This window comes from Palaemon carinicauda, chromosome 35 (assembly GCF_036898095.1).
Source record: "Palaemon carinicauda isolate YSFRI2023 chromosome 35, ASM3689809v2, whole genome shotgun sequence".
Classification (NCBI taxonomy): Eukaryota; Metazoa; Arthropoda; class Malacostraca; order Decapoda; family Palaemonidae; genus Palaemon; species Palaemon carinicauda.
Window position 1 is genome coordinate 76,351,942 of NC_090759.1, and position 25,287 is coordinate 76,377,228.

At 41.0% G+C, this 25,287-nt stretch overlaps 1 protein-coding gene across 2 annotated transcripts in view; it reads left to right on the top strand.

Moving 5' to 3' along the window:
- LOC137627893 (MAP kinase-activated protein kinase 2-like) overlaps positions 1-25,287 on the top strand; it is a 93,146-nt gene that overhangs the window by 15,087 nt on the left and 52,772 nt on the right. For both annotated transcript variants that reach the window (XM_068359335.1, XM_068359336.1), the window contains exons 3-6: positions 3,347-3,519; positions 5,759-5,857; positions 22,152-22,227; positions 23,306-23,516. In XM_068359335.1, the coding sequence (XP_068215436.1) occupies positions 3,347-3,519; positions 5,759-5,857; positions 22,152-22,227; positions 23,306-23,516 (559 nt within the window). The remainder of the gene's footprint in view (positions 1-3,346; positions 3,520-5,758; positions 5,858-22,151; positions 22,228-23,305; positions 23,517-25,287) is intronic.

A 25,287-nucleotide genomic window follows, 5' to 3' on the forward strand; every position in this document is an offset into this window, starting at 1 on the left:
TTTAGATCATGTCAGAATAAGACAATGTCAGGATTTCTGAAGTTTGTCGAAACAGTTCCTCTTTATATGTTAAAGGTAACTGGGGTGCATGACTTGAAGTGTTTCAAACTGATATGACTGCTGTAGGAGGGTTATAAAATTAATTAACTTTGTACTTTGCATTTTTTTTAAATGCACCCCTTTATGTGATTAATTACTATAGCTTTCATATGGGAAGAGTATTAAAAATGGTTTATTTTTTATTGAGAAATCTTAATTACATGCGATTAAAGGGGAAGGTGTGTCTTCACTTTAGGTGGCTGTCTGAGAATGACTTTTTCTTCAGCAGTGTTTGGAAAAGTTTTGTGGAAATGTAAACCAGTGAGGCATCTTTACTTAACACTTGTAATTATTATTATTATTATTACTATCCAAGCCACAACCCTAGTTGGAAAAGCAAGATGCTACAAGCCCAGGGGCTCCAACAGGGAAAAATAGCCCAGTGAGGAAAGGAAATAAGGAAATGAATAAATGAAGAGAACAAATTAACAATAAATCATTCTAAAATAAGTAACAACGTCAAAACAGACATGTCATATATAAACTATTAACAACATCAAAAACAAATATGTCATAGATAAACTATAAAAAGACTCATGTCTGCCTGGTCAACAAAAAAGCATTTGCTCCAACTTTGAACTTTTGAAGTTCTACTGATTCAACCACCCGATTAGGAAGATCATTCCACAACTTGGTAACAGCTGGAATAAAACTTCTAGAGTACTGCGTAGTATTGAGCCTTGTGAATGTATGTATAAACAGGTAAAAGAGGATAATTTCTCTTTTTGTCATATGCTTATATAGACAATGATATTTTGAATTGTCCTTTGCTGAAAAATACTATGTTGCATTATGGAATTGATTTCACAGATGTCCAAGTTATAAAAATTTGTTCTTTAGATTTTTTCTTTTTATAAAAAAAATATTTCTCTCTCTCTCTCTCTCTCTCTCTCTCTCTCTCTCTCTCTCTCTCTCTCTCTCTCTCTCTCTCTCTCTCTCTCTCTCTCTCTCTCTCTCTCAGACTATTACTTTTCTGTTGTATGAAAATTGATTGAGTTGATTTTAGGTTACATTTAAAAGGCCTTTGTACTCTGAAATGTATAAGAAGATCCTTGAAATGCAGTCTAGTTTCAAACTAGATTTCTCTGTATTACATGTTTTGAATAAAATCTAATCTGTTTTGGACCTTTTTTTATAAAGGTAACCAAAAAGCAAAACTGTCTTAGTCGTTGAATCTTGAGTAGAATTATCTCAAGCTGTAGTTAAAGGTACAAAAATATCCTTATTTTGTTTTATCCAATTCAAAGTCTGCAGTTGTATTTTTATTTTTATAGTGCTTAAAATTATTTATATTATTTGAATATATAAAAGAAATTGTTTCATTTAAATTTTTGTTTTGTTATTTTATCAGAAGTTTCTCATATTCAATGCACTCAAAATTAGCTGCTATTTTTTTTTTCCTTTTTTCAAACAGTTTATTATTTTTTTTTTTTTTACATTTGAATTCATATACAGAAGTATGTGATAAGTCCTCTCAATTATCTCATTTGTCGTTTATTTTTTAGCACAGTAAAATATTTTTCTTGAACATTTAGAGATGCGCGTATTTAGTTTTTAAATTACAAATATACTATATACCTACACTAGTGTATGCGACCCTGTCAAAAATGACGGCTAAATATTCAGATAGATATACACACATACAACAACTCTCAGCAGGGTATGACTACTCCCTCTCCCCCTACCTGAGGTATGGGGAGAGCTGTTCGTGATTGAAAATTATGATTACCTGTACCTGTATACTGTATTTATATAAAATTAGCCAGACACTTGCTCTTTATTATATAGGGGAGATTGTATAGTATGAATTAACCCTTTCGCCCCCAAAGGACGTACCGGTACGTTCTTGCAAAACACTGTTATTTACATGTTTTTGCATATTTTTGATAACTTTATGGGAAACTTCAGGCCTTTTCCAAAAGAATGAGACCAACCTGACCTCTCTATGACAAAAATTAAGGCTGTTAGAGCAATTTCAAAAAAACATATAGCAAAATGTGCTCGAAATTTAACCTTACCTTGGGGGTCAAAGGGTTAAGAAGTGCTTTGATCCATGAATGGAGTGTGAATAAGGCCGAGTCGTTTATATCGTCTAGGTTAACCTATTTTTAAGACGAGGCAGCTGTTAGGTTCCAATTAACTTGGCAGTTTTTCTCAGTTTTCAATCGTGAAAGTTTGAGCTAATGGCTTATTGATCCTGATTCTTGAATTGGAACAACATATACTTTAGGATATATTATATATAGGTATGTTGTTTATTTTACGTATGAATACTGTTATTAGAAAGAATGAGGACACCAAAAGGTTTTCATTTCAGGTGAGATGAAAGACAGTCTTTGGTGCACTGTCCGTGTAAATAGGTAAATCAATAATTAAACATAATGAAGATGATAATGATAATGCTAATGATGACATTAAAGGGGAAGATGATACGAGCTCATTAGTGAGATCTGTTTGAATGGGAAATCTTTTTTAAAAGAACATGATTAGATTCAAGGTAATTTTCATCATCTCGTGCTACCTTGGTATCACCGATGCTAGTGAACTTGTATGAGGTGAGATATTAACCGGTGACCTTTAGATTTGGGCCTTTATGTTGAACTGCTGGAACAAAGAGACCAGAATTTATCTTTGTATCGTGAAGGCATTTTCTATTTATCCTGAAATTCTATGATAGAGTGCTGTAATCAGAATATACATAATGTTGTACCTGTACACTATGTTATGAATATATGAATTGATTTGTTGTGTATTACCTTTTAATTGTAATCATCATCTCCTCCTACGCCTATTGACGCAAGGGGCCTCACTTAGGTTTCACCTGTCATCTCTATCTTGAGCTATTAAATCAATACTTCTCCATTCATCATATCCTTTACGCTTCATAGTCCTCAGCTATGTAGGCCTGGGTCTTCCAACTCTTCTAGTGCCTTGTGAAGCCCATTTAAAAGTTTGGTGAACTAATCTCTCTTGGGGAGTGTGAAGAGCAGTAATATTTAGTCTTTCTGTCAACTACCTGTACTTTTGAAACTATTCATTCTTCTGTTTTCACTGACCAGAAAACTCCTAATTTTTAAGGCTATCACTTCCTATAGAATTCTTGCTGCTTTTCTCTTCCCCCCATATTCCTATTAGGTTATACTGTATGTCCTATCTGCTTTTGTTGAAAGAAATTAAGTGTGGCAAACGTATTTGACATGACAAACTGAATTAATATTCATGGGCTAATGTTTTTATTTGTCAACAGCATGGAAGGTGGAGAGCTGTTCCAGCGAATCCAAGATCGAGCTGACGGTGCTTTTACAGAACGAGAGGCTGCTGCCATAATGAGGGAAATCTGTGTCGCAGTACAACACCTTCACCTACTCAATATAGCTCATAGAGATCTTAAGCCTGAAAATCTTCTTTATACAAAAATGGGTGAGTTACCAAATGTTACTATAAAAATTTTACTTCAAATGGAGAGGAGAGGTCCCCTTTTTTGTTTCATTTGTTTGATGTTGGCTACCCCCCAAAAATGGGGGAAGTGCCTTGGTATATGTATATGAACAGGAGGAATTATTTTAATCTTGTAATATAAAATACTTTCTTCAACTGTTTCGAGTAGTCGACAGTAAGGGGTTTAATGGTACTTATACAGTATTTACCTTCAAAGGGATATCTTCCTAAAAATATTTTTAAGGCCCTGAAATTTAAGTCTATGGCTGGAGCACATAATGAGAAGAAAATCTCACCCTGTACAAAAGTTTAGAAACGTTGATAAGCAACCCCTTACCAAGTTGCTTGGGAGGTCTAGGAATTGGTATTGTTCTTGAATATGCAAAAACTCTATCCCTCTTGTTGAGCAACTGATGATGCTATTTTAAAAGTAGAGGAGACCTTCATTCAGATTGGTGGTCTCTTTCTTTGAAATGAAGATCTGCAGATATGTTAAGAATGCTCTCAAGTTTGAGAGAAGCATAAAAATGCTTTCCATGTCTGTTTCTTGACTATTTGCCTTTTTAATGTTCACAGAAACTGTTAAAAGACAGCATCATTACCTTCACATATAAATACATCTCATGGAGACAATTTCAACCAAGCCTAAATCAGATGGTCTTGACTTTATTTTGTATTAATCTCAGCTTCTGGAAGACTGTAAAGGATGCTTTTATGAAATTGCATACACAGCTGCATCTCGACCGAAACAGTATTAAGAGATTGGCTAATTGATTTTCTGACTTGTGTAAGTTTTAGTAACTGCTTTTGAAACTAAAGGGGACTGTCGTTAATGTGTACAACATTTCGAAAATTATTATGATATCAAGAAATTAGATTTGCCCTCACACGTTAGATTCGAGATACTGTAAAGTGTGCTAATTAGAACGGCCTCTTGACTGAAACACTTTAAAGTAATCATATCCCATGGAGTTATTTTTAACCCTTTTACCCCCAAAGGACGTACTGGTACGTTTCACAAAGGCCATCCCTTTACCCCCATGGACGTACTGGTACGTCCTTGCAAAAAAATGCTATAACATTTTTTTTTTGTATATTTTTTGATGATTTTTTGAGAAAATTCAGGCATTTTCCAAGAGAATGAGACCAACCTGACCTCTCTATGACATAAATTGAGGTTGTTAGAGCAATTTAGAAAAAATATACTGCAAAATGTGCTGGGAAAAAAATAACCCCCTGGTGGTTAAGGGTTTGAAATTTCCAAATAGCATGGGGGTAAAAGGGTTAACTTGTGCTTGAGTTCAAGAAGAAGTTTGAACATCATTGGGTTTTATTTTTTTCAGTTGATATTATTATTATTATTATTATCATTACTACTATCCAAGCTACAACCCTAGTTGGAAAAGCAAGATGCTATAAGCCCAGGGGCTCCAACTGGGAAAATAGCCCAGTGAGGAAAGGAAACAAAGAAAAATAGAATATCTTAAGAAGAGTACCAAGAGGAAAGTGGCCACTGAATAATTACGTTACAGCAATTAACCCCTTGAGAGAAGATTAATGGATTGGTAATCTCAGTGTTGTCAGGTGTATGAGGACAGAGGAAAATATGTAAAAAAATAGGCCAGACTATTCGGTGTGTGTGTAGGCAAAGGGAAAATGAACCGTAACCAGAGAGAAGGATCCAATGTATTACTGTCTGGCCAGTCCAAAGACCCCATAACTCTCTAGCGGTAGTTTCTCAACGGGTGGCTGATGCCCTGGAGATCGCTGGGATTACTGTACTTACATTATGTATGATTATTGCATATAATTTAAATGCATAGCATTGATTTTAGAAAGTGGTTGGGAAACTATAATTTTGTTATCAATGCCATATCCTTGTTATTCTTTTTTACTGTTTCTGCATCATGTGTTCAGTAAGTGATGCAATACCTTGTATTGCCACAGCTATATTCTAATTAGTAAGGCTAAACTGTAGAATCCTACTTTTTTTTATTTTTTTCTTAAATTTTCTGAATTGCAAATTACAGGAGGTACTAAAATCTAATACATTCTGAATGAACTAAACTGATCAAATTAGTTTTATTCTTTGAAATTGGTTTTATTATGGCGACATGTTTCCTGTGTTATCAGAAGTTGATAAGTTACGTCGATTTCTATCTCTACAACAATCAACTTTTACACTGTATGGTGTTTTCTTAATTATTTCTGTATTTTTCAGGGGAAAATGCTTCTCTCAAACTCACAGATTTTGGATTTGCAAAGGATTCGTTCTCTAAAGAATCGTTACAAACTCCATGCTATACCCCATATTATGTTGGTAAGTACTTTTCACCTTTGTTAAACCTTAAGCATTTTTGTTTCTATGTGAATAGGAGCTGTTGTCCTTTTATTGGAGTAAGATTTGATCTTATCTGGAGCGGCCTCTAACCCTTTTACCCCCAAAGGACGTACTGGTACGTTTCACAAAAGCCATCCCTTTACCCCCATGGACGTACCGGTACGTCCTTGCAAAAAAATGCTATAAAAATTTATTTTTTTTCATATTTTTGATAATTTTTTTGAGAAAATTCAGGCATTTTTCAAGAGAATGAGACCAACCTGACCTCTCTATGACAAAAATTAAGGCTGTTAGAGCAATTTAAAAAAAATATACTGCAAAATGTGCTGGGGAAAAAAATAACCCCCTGGGGGTTAAGGGTTGGAAATTTCCAAAGAGCCTGAGAGTAAAAGAGTTAAACTTTCAACGAGGTACTAGTAATTACTGGCAGAATGTGAGTATGCCCTGCAACTCCTGACAGTCAGCCGTGCATTCGCTATTCATTTTAGCTGCAAGCAATACAGATGAACACTTCCTGTCACTCTAATTTTGGCTGTTTTAATTTTTTGCTATCTCTTTTAGAAGAAACTGATGTGTAGAGAATCATCCTCGTGTTCTAGGGATAGAGTAGAGGATGAAGACAAGGATATGTAGTTGTTTTTTTTTAGATAAGAGTTTACTGTATGTGTCAGGTGTCTGTGCAAACCTGCTGTTATCCACATGATTCTTGTTCCTTTTGGGTAACAGAACTTTGCTGTCATATCCTTGCTAGTGTAGCCTTACAACGTTGAGATCAGCGTGAACTTAAAGTTATTGGCATTCCCTGGACGTCACTATTGCTCCGTTCATGGAGTGTTACCTCTGCAGTTGTAGAGTCCTCTGTGGCTTCTTCCCTCATGGAAGTATCGCATTAGCTTGTACAATCCCGTAAAAGTAAAACTTCAGGTTCCACCTTCTCTGCGTCATCATTGTAGATTCTTTCAGACGCTGTTACTACTAGAAGGAGTGAAAGCTATTATCAAAGAAGTCCAGGAAGATTATTTGAAAGTAGCTGCATACACATAGATTCCGATTGATCTCTTCAAGTGTATGTGTGAGAAAGACTATGCGGTAACGAGAACCAACCCAGCTCGTGGAGGCATTTCAGTATGCGGTACAGATGCTCACACTCCTGTTACCTATGCTTGGTCTCACACTGAACAAGCATGGGATCATGAAGGCCAGGATACGCACACACATACCCACGCATACACGCACGTACACACACACAACATTACCGTTTGCTAGTACATACGGAGCTTGATTTTTTTTTTTTTCAGCGAACGAAGGGAGTTCATGGCGAAGCAAGAATTAATAGATTTTCTATTATTCTTGTTTTCTTTTTTTTTACGTGTTTTAAAATATTGAGATAGGATACCAAAGCAAAAGAACATTTTCAATATTAATCTTACCCGATAATCATGTAGCTGTCAACTCTGTTGCCGACAGAAATCTACGGTCGGGATACGCCAGCGATCGCTATACAGGTGGGGGTGAACACCACAGCGCCATCTGTGGTCAGGTACTCCAGTACTTCTTGTCAACACCACCTCAATTTTTCCTCTGTCGTGCCTCCGGCTAGACCTACATGGATACGCTGTTGATTCTGGAGTTATTGCTCACGATTTGGTGATGTATTTGCTTGAGTTTAGCCTTCGCTATTCAGGAAGCTATATCATTAGCTTAGCAAGTTTTTGGAATTAATTTGATTTAATTTTTTATTTAATTTTGGTACGAAGAGAGTATGAACTCTCTTTCACTTTTAAATGGCCGACCCTTCCCTTAGACGGAAGTGTTGGTGTCGAAGAGAGTATAGACTCTCTTAATTTTGCTTAACAAAGTTATAGATTTATTTTATATCTCTCCGCCTTTTATAGGCCTCTTTGATTAACTTCCTTTTATTATAAACTTATTAAAATTAATTTTTATATTTGTTTATATTCGACCTTTCCTAATAGTAGGCGGTCTTTTCTTGGAACCGAAGTTAATTAACATTGAGCCCGTCATTTCGTTTTTACCTGTTAACATATTATGCTATTTTAATGTTTTTGAAAGAATTTTTTTGATAGTCTTGTACTGTTTTCAAAGTTGAACTAACGTTTTGTTTTGTCTCTGCAGTTGTTGACGTTCAGAACGTTCAACTTGCGCTCTATCGTTACGATAGAGAGAGAGTCTATCACGGTGTCACGTTGCAGTAAGAGTAAACCGATTCTAGCATTTTGTTCATTCTTTCTTAGCTTAAATGGTTTTAATTCTAATAAAGGAACTTTTTATTTGGGAAATCTTTCAGTTTTTTTCCTTTAACAATAATATGTTTTAACAATATATATAATTGGGCTCTTCTCTCAGGTGCTAAGTCAAGAGAGAGAGAGAGAGAGATAGAGACGGAGGGAGAGAGAGGAGGATAAACGTTTCGTTCAAGCGGGTAACGTTGTTATCGTTTTTGCTCTTCTCCCTAGTCTCTTTAGGGGAAGAAGGTAAACGTTTCTAGAGTTTTATTCTTGTTCTCAGGCTTTATGCGGTGAGAGATTTTAAACGTAGTTTATTTGATCTAGTGTTTAGTCTCTTTTCCAGCCACTGAATTATTTATCTTTCATTATGTTTTTCTGTTACATTGTAATACTGTTTTCGCAATTACTAACTTTTAATGAAGGATAGAATTGCGTGTTTCAGGTACAAACCACTTAAAGTTTCGAGTTCAGTGAAATAAGTGCAAACAGAAAATCAAAAGTGATAAAGTGATAAGCGCAAAGTGTTACAGTGTTGCGTTCGAGGGTCGTCTGTTCGTGCCAGTTGTTCGCCTAGTCTGGGACCTCTTACAAGCTCCCAAGCCCAGGGGAGAAGTAATGTCGAAGGACTTATGGGTTCAGCAGGCCTTGATCGACGAACAGACGTTTCCCTCCGTGGTTTCGGGTGTTACCAACTCACGTAGCCGACGTGATCACCCCACCCACACAAAGACGAGAGAGCCCTTTTATTCCTCGTCTGCGGAAGAGGTTTCTCGCAGAAACCATGGACCAAATCTTGCAGCTTTTAAGTGCAAGTCGGTCCCTTCCGCGCAAGTCCAACTCCTAGGTGGTGCCATTAGCACTGGGTCAGTTCGGACTTGCTGCAGTACGACAACTGCACACCTCCCAGAGAGGCAAGGTGGTATCGCAACAGACAGTAACTCCGTCTGTTGCCGCACCAGCTGTTTTAGACCCTCAGTTTCAACGGACAGTAGCTCCGTTTGTTGTTGTCTTTCTTAAACTCTAGTGGTCTATGCTGCTGACAATGCAGTCTCAGCTTGCGGTGTTGATGCAGGAGTTTCAGGCAGAGAAGGTTAGCACACCTCCTCCTGCGAGCGCTCATGAGGCAGCCGCCTCAACTCCACCTCTGCGCAGTCCACCCTGCCAGACGTATGATGTTGAGGTTCCTCAACCTACCTCCACGCGTGAGCTGCCGCATTGGGAGTTGCCAGATACCAGCGCTGTGCAGCAACCTCCACTTTCCTTGAGGCAGGAGCCTCTTGCTATGCGGCAACCTCCTCAACACTTGAGGCAGGAGCCTTATGCTTTGCAGCAACCTCCTCTACCCTTGAGGCAGGAGCTTCATGTGTTGCGACAACCTCCTCCATCCTCGAGGCAGCAACCTCTTGCGTTGCGGCAACCTCCACCATCCTTGAGGCAGCAACCTCAACTCTTGCGGCAGCCACCTCCACTCTTGAGGCAAGAACCTCAACTCTTGAGGCAAGAGCCTCAACTCTTGAGGAACCTCATGCTATGAGGCAGCCGCCTCAACGCATGCAGCAACCGCATTCTTCACAGCATGAGCCTCTCTCTGCGCAGCTACCTCCTCAACCCTTGAGGCAGACGCAACTCTTGAGGCAGGAGCCTCATGCTATGCGGCATCCTCCTCAAACCATGAGGCAGGAGCCTCATGCTATGCGGCATCCTCCTCAACCCATGAGGCAGGAGCCTCATGCTATGCGACATCCTCCTCTACCCATGAGGCAGCCTCATGCTATGCGGCATCCTCATCAACCCATGAGGCAGGAGCCTCATGCTATGCGGCATCCTCCTCAACCCATGAGGCAGGAGTCTCATGCTATGAGGAGCCTCATGCTATGCGGCATCCTCCTCAAACCATGAGGCAGGAGCCTCATGCTATGCGGCAACCGCCTCAACCCATGAGGCAGGAGCCTCATACTATGCGGCATCCTCCTCAACGCATGCGGCATAAGCCTCATCCCTTGCAGCTTGAGCCTCATCCCATGCAGCATGAGTCTCATACCATGCAGCATGAGCCTCATCCCATGCAGCATGAGCCTCATCCCATGCAGCATAAGCCGCACGCCATGCAACATGCTCTGCTTACCTTACAGCATGCTCTACATACAGCATGCTCTGCATACCTTACCGCATGCTTCTCAGTCACACATCTTTGGTTGTTGCCAACTCACTAGACTGTCAAGCAGTTTCATAACGTTGCCTTCTAGTCTGCTGCTTTTGCACCAGTGAAACCCTCACTGAGAGAACTTAGCTTTTCTCGGATATGGTTCCTGTAGATGAGAAAGTGTTATTCTCCCTCCTTCTGATTTTCCCTTGAGGACTCTGTCATTTGGAGAGGAGCCTTTAGCTGCTTAGCCTCCTATGGACTTTTATTTAAGCATAGCATGCTTCCAGGGAGGGTAATGGTTCCACTTCAGTCGCTAACCCCGTCTGTTACCACACCTGCTCCCATAGACCTTGAGCTGTGTTGCAAGACATGCAGTCCAAGCTTAGTCCTTGTTAGAGGATTTTTTGTTTACGGAGTCAGTGTGTCACTGGGAAGACGTTCAACAACCAGCAGAAGTGACTTGTTGTGACGCAGTGCGGCAACCTCAGCAACCCGATAAGGAGTTGTCTGTACGACCCAGACAGTCTAGACAGCTTCGGGATGTCACTGTACTTCCTCGCTTCCCCATGGTTGACAGTTCACAGACTGTGCAGCAGTACCATGATCTTGTGTCCGGCTCCGTCAGACGACTAGCTTTTAAGAGCTCCCACAAGTCGTCGCTGTCTGGAGATTCTCAGATGGACTATGGATCTGACCAAGGAACTGGGCCTCCTGGTCAATTTTGAGGAGTCCCAGCTCGTCCCATCCCAGACCATTGTCTACCTGGGTATGGATCTTCAGAGTCGAGCTTTTCGGGCTTTTCCGTCGGCCCCAAAGATATACTAAGCCCTAGATTGCATCCAGAGCATGCTGAGAAGGAACCGATGCTCAGTCAGGTAGTGGATGAGTCTAACAGGGACACTTTCATCGCTGGCCCTGTTCATCGAGTTAGGGAGACCCCACCTCCCCCCCTTCAGTATCATCTAGCGGCTCACTGGATAAAGGACATGACGCTAGAGACGATCTCAGTTCCTGTTTCCGAAGAGAGGAGGTCTACTCTCACGTGGTGAAAGAACAGCTTTCTTCTCAAGGAAGTCTACCTTTGGCTGTTCAGAAACCCGACCGCCGTCTCTTCTCGGACGCATCAGACACGGGCTGGGGTGCGACTTTGGACGGACAGGAATGCTCGGGAACATGGAATCAGGAGCTAAGGACACTTCACATCTATTGCAAGGAGCTGTTGGCGGTTCATCTGGCCTTGATAAACTTCAAGTCCCTCCAGCTTAACAAGGTGGTGGAGGTGGACTCTGACAACACCACAGCCTTGGCTTACATCTCCAAGCAGGGAGGGACTCATTCGTGGAAGTTGTTCTAGATCGCAAGGGACCTCCTCATCTGGTTAAAAGATCGAAAGCTCACGCTGGTAACGAGGTTCATTCAGGGCGATATGAATGTCATGGCAGATCGCCTTAGCCGGAAGGGTCAGGTCATCCCCACAGAGTGGACCCTTCACAAGAATGTTTGCAGCAGACTTTGGGCCCTGTGGGGTCAGCCAACCATAGATCTGTTCGCTACCTCGATAACCTAGAGGCTCCCGTTGTATTGTTCTCCGATTCCAGACCCAGCAGCAGTTCACGTGGATGCTTTTCTGCTGGATTGGTCCCATCTCGACCTGTATGCATTCCCGCCGTTCTAGATTGTCAACAGGGTACTTCAGAAGTTCGCCTCTCGCAAAGGGACACGGCTGACGTTGGTTGGCTCCGCTCTGGCCCGCGAGAGAATGGTTCATAGAGGTACTGCAATGGCTGGTCGACATTCCCAGGACTCTTCCTCTAGGAGTGGACCTTCTACGTCTACCTCACGTAAAGGAGGTACATCCAAACCTCCACGCTCTTCGTCTGACTGCCTTCAGACTTTCGAAAGACTCTCAAGAGCTAGGGGCTTTTCGAAGGAGGCAGCCAGAGCGATTGCCAGAGCAAGGAGGACATCCACTCTCAGAGTCTATCAGTCTAAAGGGGAAGTCTTCCGAAGCTGGTACAAGGCCAATGCAGTTTCCTCATCCAGTACCACTGTAACCCAGATTGCTGACTTCCTGTTACATCTAAGGAACGTAAGATCCCTTTCAGCTCCTACGATTAAGGGTTACAGAAGTATGTTGGCAGCGGTTTTCCGCCACAGAGGCTTGGATCTTTCCACCAACAAAGATCTACAGGACCTCCTTAGGTCTTTTAAGACCTCAAAGGAACGTCGGTTGTCCACTCCAGGCTGGAATCTAGACGTGGTCCTAAGGTTCCTTATGTCATCAAGATTTGAACCTCTCCAATCAGCCTCTTTTAAGGACCTCACATTAAAAACTCTTTTCCTCGTGTGCTTGACAACAGCTAAAAGAGTAAGTGAGATCCACGCCTTCAGCAGGAACATAGTTTCCACATCTGAAACGGCTACATGTTCCTTGCAGCTCGGTTTTTGCTAAACGAGCTTCCTTCACGTCCTTGGCCTAAGTCGTTCGAGATCCCAAGCCTGTCCAACTTGGTGGGGGACGAACTGGAGAGAGTACTTTGCCCAGTTAGAGCTCTTAGGTACTATCTAAAAAGGTCATAACCTTTACGAGGACAATCAGAAGCCTTATGGTGTGCTATCAAGAAGCCTTCTCTTCCAAGGTCTAAGAACTCAGTTTCTTACCTATTCAGGCTCCTGATTAGGGAAGCACATTCTCATCTGAAGGAAGAAGACCTTGCTTTGCTGAAGGTAAGGACACATGAAGTGAGAGCTGTGGCTACTTCAGTGGCCCTCAAACAGAACCGTTCTCTGCAGAGTGTTATGGATGCAACCTATTGGAGAAGCAAGTCAGTGTTCGCATCATTCTATCTCAAAGATGTCCAGTCTCTTTACGAGAACTGCTACACCCTGGGACCATTCGTAGCAACGAATGCAGTAGTAGGCGGGGGCTCAGCCACTACATTCCCATAATCCCATAACCTTTTTAACCTTTCTCTTGAATACTTTTTATGGGTTGTACGGTCGGCTAAGAAGCCTTCCACATCCTTGTTGATTTGGCGGGTGGTCAATTCTTTCTTGAGAAGCGCCGAGGTTAAAGGTTGTGATGAGGTCCTTTAGTATGGGTTGCAGCCCTTTATACTTCAGCACCTAAGAGTCGTTCAGCATCCTAAGAGGACCGCTACGCTCAGTAAGAAAGACGTACTTAATAAAGGCAGAGTAATGGTTCAAGTCGTCTTCCTTACCAGGTACTTATTTATTTTATGTTATTTTTGAATAACTAATAAAATAAAATACGGGATACTTAGCTTCTTTGTTAACATGTATGCTGGTCTCCACCCACCACCCTGGGTGTGAATCAGCTACATGATTATCGGGTAAGATTAATATTGAAAAATGTTATTTTCATTAGTAAAATAAATTTTTGAATATACTTACCCGATAATCATGATTTAATTGACCCACCCTTCCTCCCCATAGAGAACCAGTGGACCGAGGAAAAAATTGAGGTGGTGTTGACAAGAAGTACTGGAGTACCTGACCACAGATGGCGCTGTGGTGTTCACCCCCACCTGTATAGCGATCGCTGGCGTATCCCGACCGTAGATTTCTGTCGGCAACAGAGTTGACAGCTACATGATTATCGGGTAAGTATATTCAAAAATTTATTTTACTAATGAAAATAACATATTTCTGAGATCCCACCCTAAATGAGATTGCATACCAAAACAGCACCGATAATAGTTTTGAAACAATCAAATTTTGGTGAACCGAGCTTTGCATTAAACTTACGTAACATTTGTCTTTTTAGGCACTATACATCTCTCTTTTTTAGTTATTTCTTCAATATGCTGTTCCTTCCTGTTGTAGTACTAGGTATGCAGTTAATTTTAACAGTCATGACTTTTCCGTCATAAGGCTCGGCATTATACAGTAGTTTAGAACTTTTATTCCAGATGTGACCGATTGTGGAATGATCATCCTAATCAGGCAGTTAAATCAGTGGAACTTCAGAAGTTCAAACTTGCTACAAATGCTTTTATGTTGAATAGGCTCACATAACCTCTTCATAGTTTATATGTATGACAGGCCTATTTTAATGCTGTTACCGATCTTAAGATATTTTATACTTGTCATTCATTACTTCTCATGTAGTTTATTAATTTCCTTATTTCCTTTCCTCTTTGGGCTATTTTTCCCTGTTGGAGCCCTGGGCTTATAGTATCCTGTTTTTCCTGCTAGGGTTGTAGCTTGGATAGTAATAATAATAATACAATACAGTTTGGTTTACTGTATATGATATCAAACGTTACCTCTTTTCCTTTATATAGATAATTATAAATTCTTAATTGCCAGTCAGCTGTAATCCCCATTGCAATTGAGTTTGTTTATTGCATTTAAAATGTGGTAAATGTTGTAAGTTCGTTGCACTTTTAGTTAACTGTGATGATTCCAGTCTTGACAAAATCTCTTCAGGCTCATGAATTTTGGCTTTGGCAAATTTTTTTATGGTGAGCAATGACCTCATGTGTCAACCTACTTATGTAGACAATTTATAGCATAATGAACAAATGAATAAAGATAGAAATACTGTAAACTGAAAATTGCATACTTACGAGGTGATTAGGTATTTTCTGTTCATGCTATGCATACTACTAATATTTTCATTATGAATGTACTGTATGTATTTACATTACTAATTTATAAATTGAATTTACTTTTCTTTGAGCCACTTTTTATCATAATGGTTTGACAATTAGACCGACATAAAGACACGTAAAACGCCATAAGTCAGAATTAATTTTTATATTTAATATTTACGAATGACCGACTTAAAGTCGGAACAGACATATGTCTAATCGAAGTAAAGAGGGGCATTTCTCTACTGTATGTTCAGTCCCTTTCCTCTGCTAAATAAGCAACTTATAAACCTTCAAAAGCTGTAGCTCTTTAGACTATTTTTCATTATTGTTTGGTGTCATTACAGTACCAGATTATTACCTCCAAACAAGATTATATTTTCAATATTAAACTTACCCGATGATCATATAGCTGTCAGCTCTGCTGCCCGACAGAAAAACCTACGGGCGGAATACGCCAGCGATCGCTATACAGGTGGGGGTGTACATCAACAGCGCCATCTGTCAAGTAGGTACTCTAGTACTCGATGTCAACATAGAACCAATTTTTCTCTCTGTCGTGCCACTGGCAAGACCTACTAAATACGCTGTTACTAACTGGATTTGTTTTCACAACGATTTGGTGAAGTACACTATTCCAGTTTTGAGCTTTCGCTATGCAGGGGTTTTATCTTCATTTCAAAACTTGAACTCGTTTTGGATAGATTTAATTATGGTGACGAAGAGAGTATGGACTCTCTTTCACTTTTAAATGGCCGACCCTTCCCTTAGACGGAAGTGTGTTTAGGTTTTTGGTAATTTTGCTTAACACGTTATAGATCTATATATTTTATATTTCTCCGCCTTTATAGGCCTCTTCGATTAACTTTCCATTTATTATAAACATATAACAATAAATTTTTATGTTTGTTTATATGCGACCTTTCCTGATTGTAGGCGGTCCTAACTTGGAACCGAAGTTAATTAACATTGAGCCCGTTATATCGTATTTAACCTTTAAAGAATTTTATACTTTTTAAATTTTAATGTTTTATGAAAGAATTTCTTTGATAGTCTCGTACCGTTTTTCAAAGATGAACTAACGTTTAGTTTTTAGTCTACGCAGTTGTTGACGTTCAGGACGTTCAACATGCGCTCTATCGTTACGATAGAGAGAGAGTGTATCACGGTTTCACTTTGCAGTAAGAGTAAACCGATTCTGGCGTTTCGTTCATTCTTTCTTAGCTTAAATGGTTTAAATTCTAAATTAAAGGAACTTTTTATTTGGAAAACCTTTCAGTTTTTTCCTTTAGCAAATAACATGTTTTAACGATATATAATTGGGCTCTTCTCTCAGGTGCGAAATCAAGAGAGAAAGAGAGAGAGAGATAGAGACGGAGGGAGAGAGAGGAGAATAAACGTTTCGTTCAAGCTGGTAACGTTCTCGTTTTTTACTCTCCTCCCTAGTCGCTGTAGGGAAAGAAGGTAAAACGTTTCTAGGGTTTTATTCTTGTTCCCAGGCTATGTGCGGTGAGAGATTGTAAACGTAGTTTATTTGATCTAGTGTTTAGTCTCTTTCCCAGCCACTGAATTCTTTATCTTTATTTATGTTTTCTGTTGCATTGTACGACTGTTTTCGCAATTACTACCTTTTAATGAAGGATAGGATTGCGTGTTTCAGGTAGAAATCAGTTAAAGTTTCGATTTCAGTGAAATAAGTGCAAAACAGAAAATCAAAGTGATAAAGTGATATGCGCAAAGTGTTACAGTGTTGCGTCCGAGGGTTCGTCTGTTCGTGCCAGTCGTTCACCTAGTCCGGGACCTCTTACAAGCTCCCAAGCCCAGGGGAGAAGTAATGTCGAACGACTTATGGGTTCCACAGGCCTTGATCAACGAACAGACGTTTTTCCCTCCGTGGTTTCGGGCGTATCTACCCAAGATCGCCCCACCCACACAAAGACGAGAGAGCCCATTTATTCCTCGTCTGCGGAAGAGGTTTCTCGTAAGAAACCATGGACCATATCTCGCAGCTTTTTAAGTGCAAGTCGGTCCCTTCCGCGCAAGTCCAACGGCCCAGGTGTAGCCACTGGGTCAGTTCGGACTCGCTGCAGTCATCCGACGACTGCACACCTCCCAAGAGAGGCAAGGTGGTACCGCAACAGGCAGTAACTCCGTCTGTTGCCGCACCAGCTGTTTTAGACCCTCAGTCACAACGGACAGTAGCTCCGTCTGTTGCCGCTTTTGTAGACCCTAAGTGGTCTTTACTGCAGTCTATGCAGACTCAGTTAGCTGCGGTTATGCAGGAGTTTCGTGCGGAGAAGGTTGCCGCTGCACCCGTTAGCCTACAACCTGCCACGGTTGTGCGCCCAGCTCACGCTGAGGCTGCCTGCTCCCACACTCCGGCTGCGGAGAGCTCCACCACCGATGCGCAGTCGACCCTGCCAGACGCATGTTGACGTTAGCCGACGTGCGGCACCCTCCGTTGACATGCGTGAGCTACCGCATCAGCAGTGGGAAGGTGGAGTCAAGCTGCCGTGTTTTGACGCGATGCGTTAGTTTCCGCAACCCACGGCAGTCCCCACCACGCACCACCACTCCGCTTTGGTTGTTGCCTGCTCCCACACTCCGACTGCGGAGAAGGTTGACGATGCACCCGTTTGCCTACAACCTGCCACGGTTGTGCGCCCAGCAGACGCTGCGGCTGCCTGCTCCCACACTCTTGTTGTGAGAGCTCCTCCACCCATGCGCAGTCGACCCTGCCAGACGCATGCTGACTCCCACAGACACACGGAGCACTCCGTTGCCGTGCGTGAGCTACCACAAGCTGCCGTGTTTTGACACGGTGTGTCAGCCTCCGCAACCCACTGTGGTTACCGCCACTCGCCCGCAGCAGACTAGTCAGTCAGGAGTTGAGGCTTCCCCACACAGCTTTGGTTGTTGCCAGCTCACAGACTGTCAAGCAGTTACATGACGTTGCCTTCTGGTCTGCTACTAATGCACCAGTGCTGTATGTCCTCACGCACCTGTTGTGGTTGACAGTTCAGTTTTTTGACAGTTCTCAGACTGTCAGGCAGTTACATAACGTTGCCTTCTGGTCTGCTGCTAATGCACCAGTGCTGTATGTCCTCACACACCTGTTGTGGTTGACAGTTCAGTTTTTGACAGTTCACAGACTGTCAAGCAGTTACATAACGTTGCCTTCTGGTCTGCTGCTTATGCACCAGTGAGACCCTCACTGAGATAACCTAGCTTTTCTCGGACATGGTTCCTGTAGATGAGAAAGTGCTGTTCTCCCTCCTACTGAGATTCCTTTGAGGACTCTGTCATTTGGAGAGGAGCCTTAAGCTGCTTAGCCTCCTATGGACTTTAATTAAAGCATAACAAGGCTTCCAGGGATGGTAAATGGTTCCGCTTCAGTCGCTAACCCCGTCTGTTGCCACACCTGCTCCCGTAGACCCTATGGGCTTTGCTGCAAGACATGCAGTCCAACCTTGTGTCCTTGATAGAGGATTTTTTACGGAGAAGTACCTTCTGGCCAACAACCTTCCTACCGGTTGGTTGTGCGCCCTGTTGACGCTGAGGTATCCTACTCGCGTCCGCCAGTTGAGGTGGTTCCTCCACCGATGCGACCCAGTGTGGGTTGCCAGTCGCACGTTGACGTTAAGCGACTCTCGGAGGTGGTTGTGGACGTTCAGTGTGTCACTAGGAAGACGTTCAACAACCAGCAGAGGTGACTTGTTGTGACTCAGTGCGGCAACCTCAGCAACCCGGTAGGGGGTTGACTGCACAACCCAGACAGTCTAGACAGTTTCGGGTTGACGCTGTACTTCCTCGCGTCCCCATGGTTGACAGTTCACAGACTGTGCAGCAGTACCATGATTTTGTGTCCGGCTCCGTCACGCATCCACCAGTGCGACCGGATTCAGCGAGTCAGACGTTGCCCACTCCGTTGCCGTTTCCTCATCAGTTTCGGATGAGGAACCCTCTGATGAGGACATTGCTGAACAAGACGATCAACCCCCAGCCCTGCTATCCATCCAGAAGATGCTGAAGAAGGAACGTTGCCCTGTCAGGCTGTGGATGAGTCTGGTTAGGACACTGTCATCCGTGGTTCAATTTGTGTCACTTGGAAGACTACACCTCCGTCCTCTTCTGTATCATCTAGCTTTTCACTGGAAAAGGACAAGACGCTAGAAGCGGTCTCGATCCCGGTTTCCGGAAAGATAAAGTCTGGTCTGACTTGGTGAAGGACTTTATCAACCTTTGAAAGGGTCTTCCCCTGACTGTTCAGACTCCCAACCACGTTCTCTTCTCGGACGCATCGGACGTAGGCTGGGGTGCGACATTAGGCGGTAGGGAATGCTCGGGATTATGGAACTCGAGTCAAAGGACAATGCATTTCAACTGCAAGAAGCTACTGGCAGTACGTCTGACCTGGAAAAGCTTCAGGTCTCTCCTTCAAGGCAAAGTGGTGGAGGTGAACACGGACAACACCCTGCTTTGACGTACATCTCCAAGCAAGGAGGGACCTACTCTCTGACATGGTACGAGATCGCAAGAGACGACCTCACCTGGTCAACAGGTCTAGACTTTTCACTAGTAACGAGGTTCATCCAAGGCAACTTGAATGTCATAGCAGATTGTCTCAGTAGGAAGGGACAAATAATTCCAACAGATTGGACCCTCCACAAGGATGTATGCAAGAGACTTTGGGCCACCTGGGGCCAGCCAACCATAGATCTCTTCGCAACCTCGATGACCAAGAGGCTCCCAATAGTTTGCTCACCTATCCCGGACCCAGCAGTAGTTCATATAGATACCTTTCTACTAGATTGGTCACATCTAGATCTATATGCATTCCCTCCGTTCTAGATTGTCAACAAGGTACTGCAGAAGTTCGCCTCTCACGAAGGGACAAAGTTGACGCTAGTTGCTTCCCTCTGGCCCGCGAGAGAATAACTCACCGAGGTACTTCGATGGCTAGTAGACGTTCCCAGAACACTTCCCCTAAGGGTGGACCTGCTACGTCAGCCACGCGTAAAGAAGGTACTCCAAGGCCTCCACGCTCTTCGTCTGACTGCCTTCAGACTATCGAAAGACTCTCGAGAGCTAGAGGTTTTTCGAAGGAGGCAACCAGAACGTTTGCTAGAGCAAGGAGAACATCCACCCTTAGAGTCTACCAATCGAAGTGGGAAATCTTCCGAAACTGGTGCAAGTCAGTATCCGTATCCTCGACCAGTACCTCTGTAACTCAATAGCTGACTTTCTCTTATATCTGAGGAAAGAACGATCTCTTACAGCTCCCACTATCAAGGGTTACAGAAGCATGTTGGCATCAGTCTTCCGTCACAGAGGCTTAGATCTTTCCAACAATAAAGATCTACAAGACCTCCTTAAGTCTTTTGAGACCACGAAGGAGCGTCGTTTGGTTACACCTGGTTGGAATTTAGACGTGGTTCTAAGATTCCTTATGTCAGACAGGTTTGAACCGCTTCAATCAGCCTCCCTGAAAGATCTCACCTTTAAGACTCTTTTCCTGATATGCTTAACCACAGCTAAAAGAGTCAGTGAGATTCATGCCTTCAGCAAGAACATCGGATTCTCATCCGAAACGGCTACATGTTCTACAACTTGGTTTTCTAGCCAAACACGAGCTGCCTTCTCGACCTTGACCAATATCGTTCGATATTCCAAACTTATCGTATGGTTGGAAATGAACTAGAAAGAGTATTATGTCCTGTAAGAGCTCTTAAGTTCTATTTTAAAAACCTTTACGAGGCCCATCTGAAGCTTTATGGTGTTCAGTTAAGAATCCATCTTTGCCTTTGTCAGAGAATTCTTTATCCTATTTTATCAGACTGTTAATACGAGAAGCTCATTCCCATCTGAATGAGGAAGACCAAGCTTGGCTGAAGGTAAGGACACACGAAGTTAGAGCTGTCGCAACTTCCGTGGCCTTTAAACAAAATAGATCTCTGCAAAGTATATTCGACGCAACCTATTGGAAAAGCAAATCAGTGTTCGCGTCTTTTATCTTAAGAATGTCCAGTCTCTTTACGAGAACAGCTACACTCTGGGACCATTCGTAGCAACAAGTGCAGTAGTGGTGAGGGCTCTACCACTACAATTCCCTAATTCCATAACCTTTTTAATCTTTCTCTTGAAATGTTTTATTAATATTTTTGGGTTGTCCGGAAGGCTAGGAAGCCTTTCGCATCCTACTTGATTTGGCGGGTGGTCAAAGTCATTTCTTGAGAAGCGCCTAGATTAGAGGTTTTGATGAGGACCTTTAGTATGGGTTGCAACCCTTCATACTTCAGCTCCTAGGAGTCGCCTAGCATCCTATGAGGATCGCGAGGCTCAGTAAGGAAGACGTACTTAAAAAGGCAGAGTAATTGTTCAAGTCGACTTCCTTACCAGGTACTTATTTATTTTATGTTTGTTATTTTGAATAACTGCTAAAATGAAATACGGAATACTTAGCTCATAATGTCAACATGTAATGCTGGTCTCTACCCACCCCCCTGGGTGTGAATCAGCTATATGATCATCGGGTAAGTTTAATATTGAAAAATGTTATTTTCATTAGTAAAATAAATTTTTGAATATACTTACCCGATGATCATAAATTAAAGGACCCACCCTTCCTCCCCAATAGAGACCCAGTGGACAGAGGAGAAAATTGGTTCTATGTTGACATCGAGTACTTGAGTACCTACTTGACAGATGGCGCTGTTGATGTACACCCCCACCTGTATAGCGATCGCTGGCGTATTCCGCCCGTAGGTTTTTCTGTCGGGCAGCAGAGCTGACAGCTATATGATCATCGGGTAAGTATATTCAAAAATTTATTTTACTAATGAAAATAACATTTTTGGTTTTGAAATTTATTTTTTGGTATGTTTTTATTTTTCTGTCTTTTCTCCAATTGTTTCTTTATTCATGTATCTGTTTGTCAGATTTAATAACAAATATATACAAAAAGTTGCTTTTATAACAATCTATGCCAAAGTTGGACCTTGTGACGTGTAATAAGTTTAAGTTTTAGGAGGGGAAGGAATATAACTTTGGATAGAAGGTCCTTGGTAGAAGTTTGTTACCCGAATCCTCGTCTTAGTTCAAATGATAATTTGTTTAGTCTTTGTAACTCACATTTACAGTACTGAATATTGTCCCAAGATCATTTGACGTTTCTTAGATGGCTTCAATGGTAGCTTAGTTAGGATTTTTTTAATTGTTTTTTTGTATTGTCTATTACCAATAAACATTTTTCTTCTTTACAGCTCCTGAGGTGCTAGGTCCTGAAAAGTATGACAAAAGCTGTGATATTTGGTCACTAGGAGTTATCATGTACATATTGTAAGTTTTTCATTCACTTGCATAATATCTTAGAAGTATTTTAAGCCTGTTAGTAATGTTAGGTCATCATATTTGTACATACACTTGTACTTCCTTATAAAGTATACAGTACTATATATACTCAATTTTTTGTAATGAGGCGCATTTGCACAGACTCGCCTTGGTGCCCTTTTAGCTCGGAAAAGTTTCCTGCTCTCTGATTGGTTAGAATTATCTTGTCCAACTAATCAACGATCAGGAAACTTTTCCAAGCTAAAAGGGCACCCCTGCAAGTCGGTGCAAATCTGCCTCATTAAAATGAATTGACTATAGTATATCTTAGCAATGTCTCATATAGTTTCTTGTTGTGGGGGATTATTTAAGCCCACATCGTACAGGAAGGTATGGAAAAAGGAGAGCCTTGGGCTAGAAGGAAACACCATGTTTTTCTTAAAAACTCTGATTTTATTAGAACAACTAAACTCTTAAGTAAATATAATGAGACTTACATTAAGCAAAAATAGTTATAAAATTCACACTCATAAATATGATGACTTGTAAATATCAAATACTAAATTAATTGTACTTCAATATACACTTCAAGTAAGAGAAACAGAATTAAATATATAACCAAGAAAACTAACAAAAAACATTGGAACATGAGTTATAAAAGAAAATGGTGGTGCTATTTTAGACACACTGTAAGGAAACTCCTTTCAAGTGAATAAGCAGAAGACACCTTTCTAAAGTCATCACTTGTGTTAACCCTTTTACCCCCAAAGGCCGTACTGGTACGTTTCACAAAAGCCACCCCTTTACCCCCATGGACGTACCGGTACGTCCTTGCAAAAAAATGCTATAAGAAATTTTTTTTTCATATTTTTGATAATTTTTTGAAAAAATTCAGTCATTTTCCAAGAGAATGACACCAACCTGACCTCTCTATGACAAAAATTAAGGCTGTTAGAGCAATTTTAAAAGAATATTCTGCAAAATGTGCTGGGAAGAAAATAACCCCCTGGGGATTAAGGGTTGGAAATTTCCAAAGAGCCCGGGGGTAAAAGGGTTAATGTTTCTAATTATTGTTTCCCGTGCGCAGATTATGTGGTTTCCCGCCGTTCTACAGCAACCACGGGCATGCAATATCTCCAGGGATGAAGAAACGCATTCGAACGGGTCAGTATACCTTTCCCAATCCGGAATGGGCAAATGTAAGCCAAGATGCCAAGGAACTAATTAAGGGAATGCTTCGTACTGACCCTGAGGAAAGGCTGACGATTTTTGATGTGATGAAAAATAAATGGATTGTGGTAAGTGGATATGCAAATTTTATTCCAGTAGTTTTATTTTCTTTTATTTTGTTCAGGAAGTGTAGATAGATCACTCATTTTTAGAAAGTAATTAGAAAAGTACTGGGACTGTAGAATTTTTTATATCAGAATATTTTGTAATAAATCACTTCTGTAGCAGTAAAAAATTACCATAATTTTGTACGTGTCGTGGATGGGTATTCACTTGATTTTAACATGTTGGGACTAATAAGTATGTTCATGATCTGAAGTCCGCCTTTCGTATGAAGAATAAATTGAATCTGCACATTAGAAAAGGTCTTAGATATAGGAAGAAATTGAGATCAAGAGGCAATGCAGATTTTTTGTCCACTTTTTATAATTGCGAACCGAGTTGTCCCTTGCAAAAATGAAAACTGGATTTTTTTTTTTCAAACCCTAATTTTACAGAAATTCATTTGGCTAACCGCAAGTGTAAACGATATCAGGTTCGTCAACTTTTTGCTATTCTTGATGTAAGAAGATCCGTGTACAAAAACATTTGTTAAATGTTCTAATATTGCTGTTCCTTGAAAGATATCATTTAGCGCTACAATATTGATAGCAAATATCAAAAAATAAGGTCTGATGCAATTATCAAAACAATTCCTTTGGACCGGCCCTATGAGAAGCAGAATGCTAACTTGGTTGTATGGGTAAACTTTTTATCAATCATAGTGACTGGAATAGTTGTGGGTCTGACCCTGACAAAAACATACAGTAGAGGTTGTATGAATCAGTGAAATTATTATAATTTATTATTTTCATGGTTATTACTAGCCAAATCACAACTATTTAGAAAAGCAGGATGTTACAAGACCAGGGGCTCCAAAAGGGAAAGGAAATTGAGAAATATCAATTAAACTTTATATAAGAAATAATGAAAACATATGAAACATAGTAAGCTTTATAACATTAAAATAAGTTAATCATATACAGTATGAATTAGAAAATAAGACATATGTTAGCCTGTTTAGCAGGGAAGCATTTGCAACAAGTGTGAACTTTAGGTGTTCTATTAATTCAACCACCAGATCAGGAAGATCATTCCGCAATCTAGTGACAGCCGGAATAAGACTATTAGATTACTTTTATCCACATTTTCACTTCCTTTCTTCCATCTTGCTTTCTGACTTCCTTTAACTTTTACTACCTAAGTTAAATGCAGAGCTTTCCTCCAGTTATGCCTCAGTGCAGAATGTCCTACCTATAGTCCATTTCTTTTAGCAATGCATATTTGCACCGACTCGCGGCGGTGCCCTTTTAGCTCGGAAAAGTGTCCTGATCGCTGATTGGTTAGAATTATCTTGTCCAACCAATCAGCGATCCGGAAACTTTTTCGAGCTAAAAGGGCACCGCTGCGAGTCGGTGCAAATATGCATCGGTAAAAGAAATGGACTATAGTCAACGCACAAGACCATATGACCCAAATAATACTTAAGATCCTACACAAATTCCATTTAATAATTGGATACATTTTCCAAATTACTAAGTATATGCCTACATAGTAACTACCTGTTGATAAGGTTTTAAAAAGTGATAATTTCTCTTGGATATTTTTATATATATACTAATTTCTCTTGGATATTTTTATATTTATGGTTAATCTACTTTAATCCTTTCTTGTGCATTATAATTTAGATGGTTACAAGGGTTCCTTGAATAATTTTTGGCATCTTTCATGCCACAGGCTGCATTGTTTACTGCTAATTATTTTTAATTAGGTGTCTTGGGTCACACTCAACTAGAATAT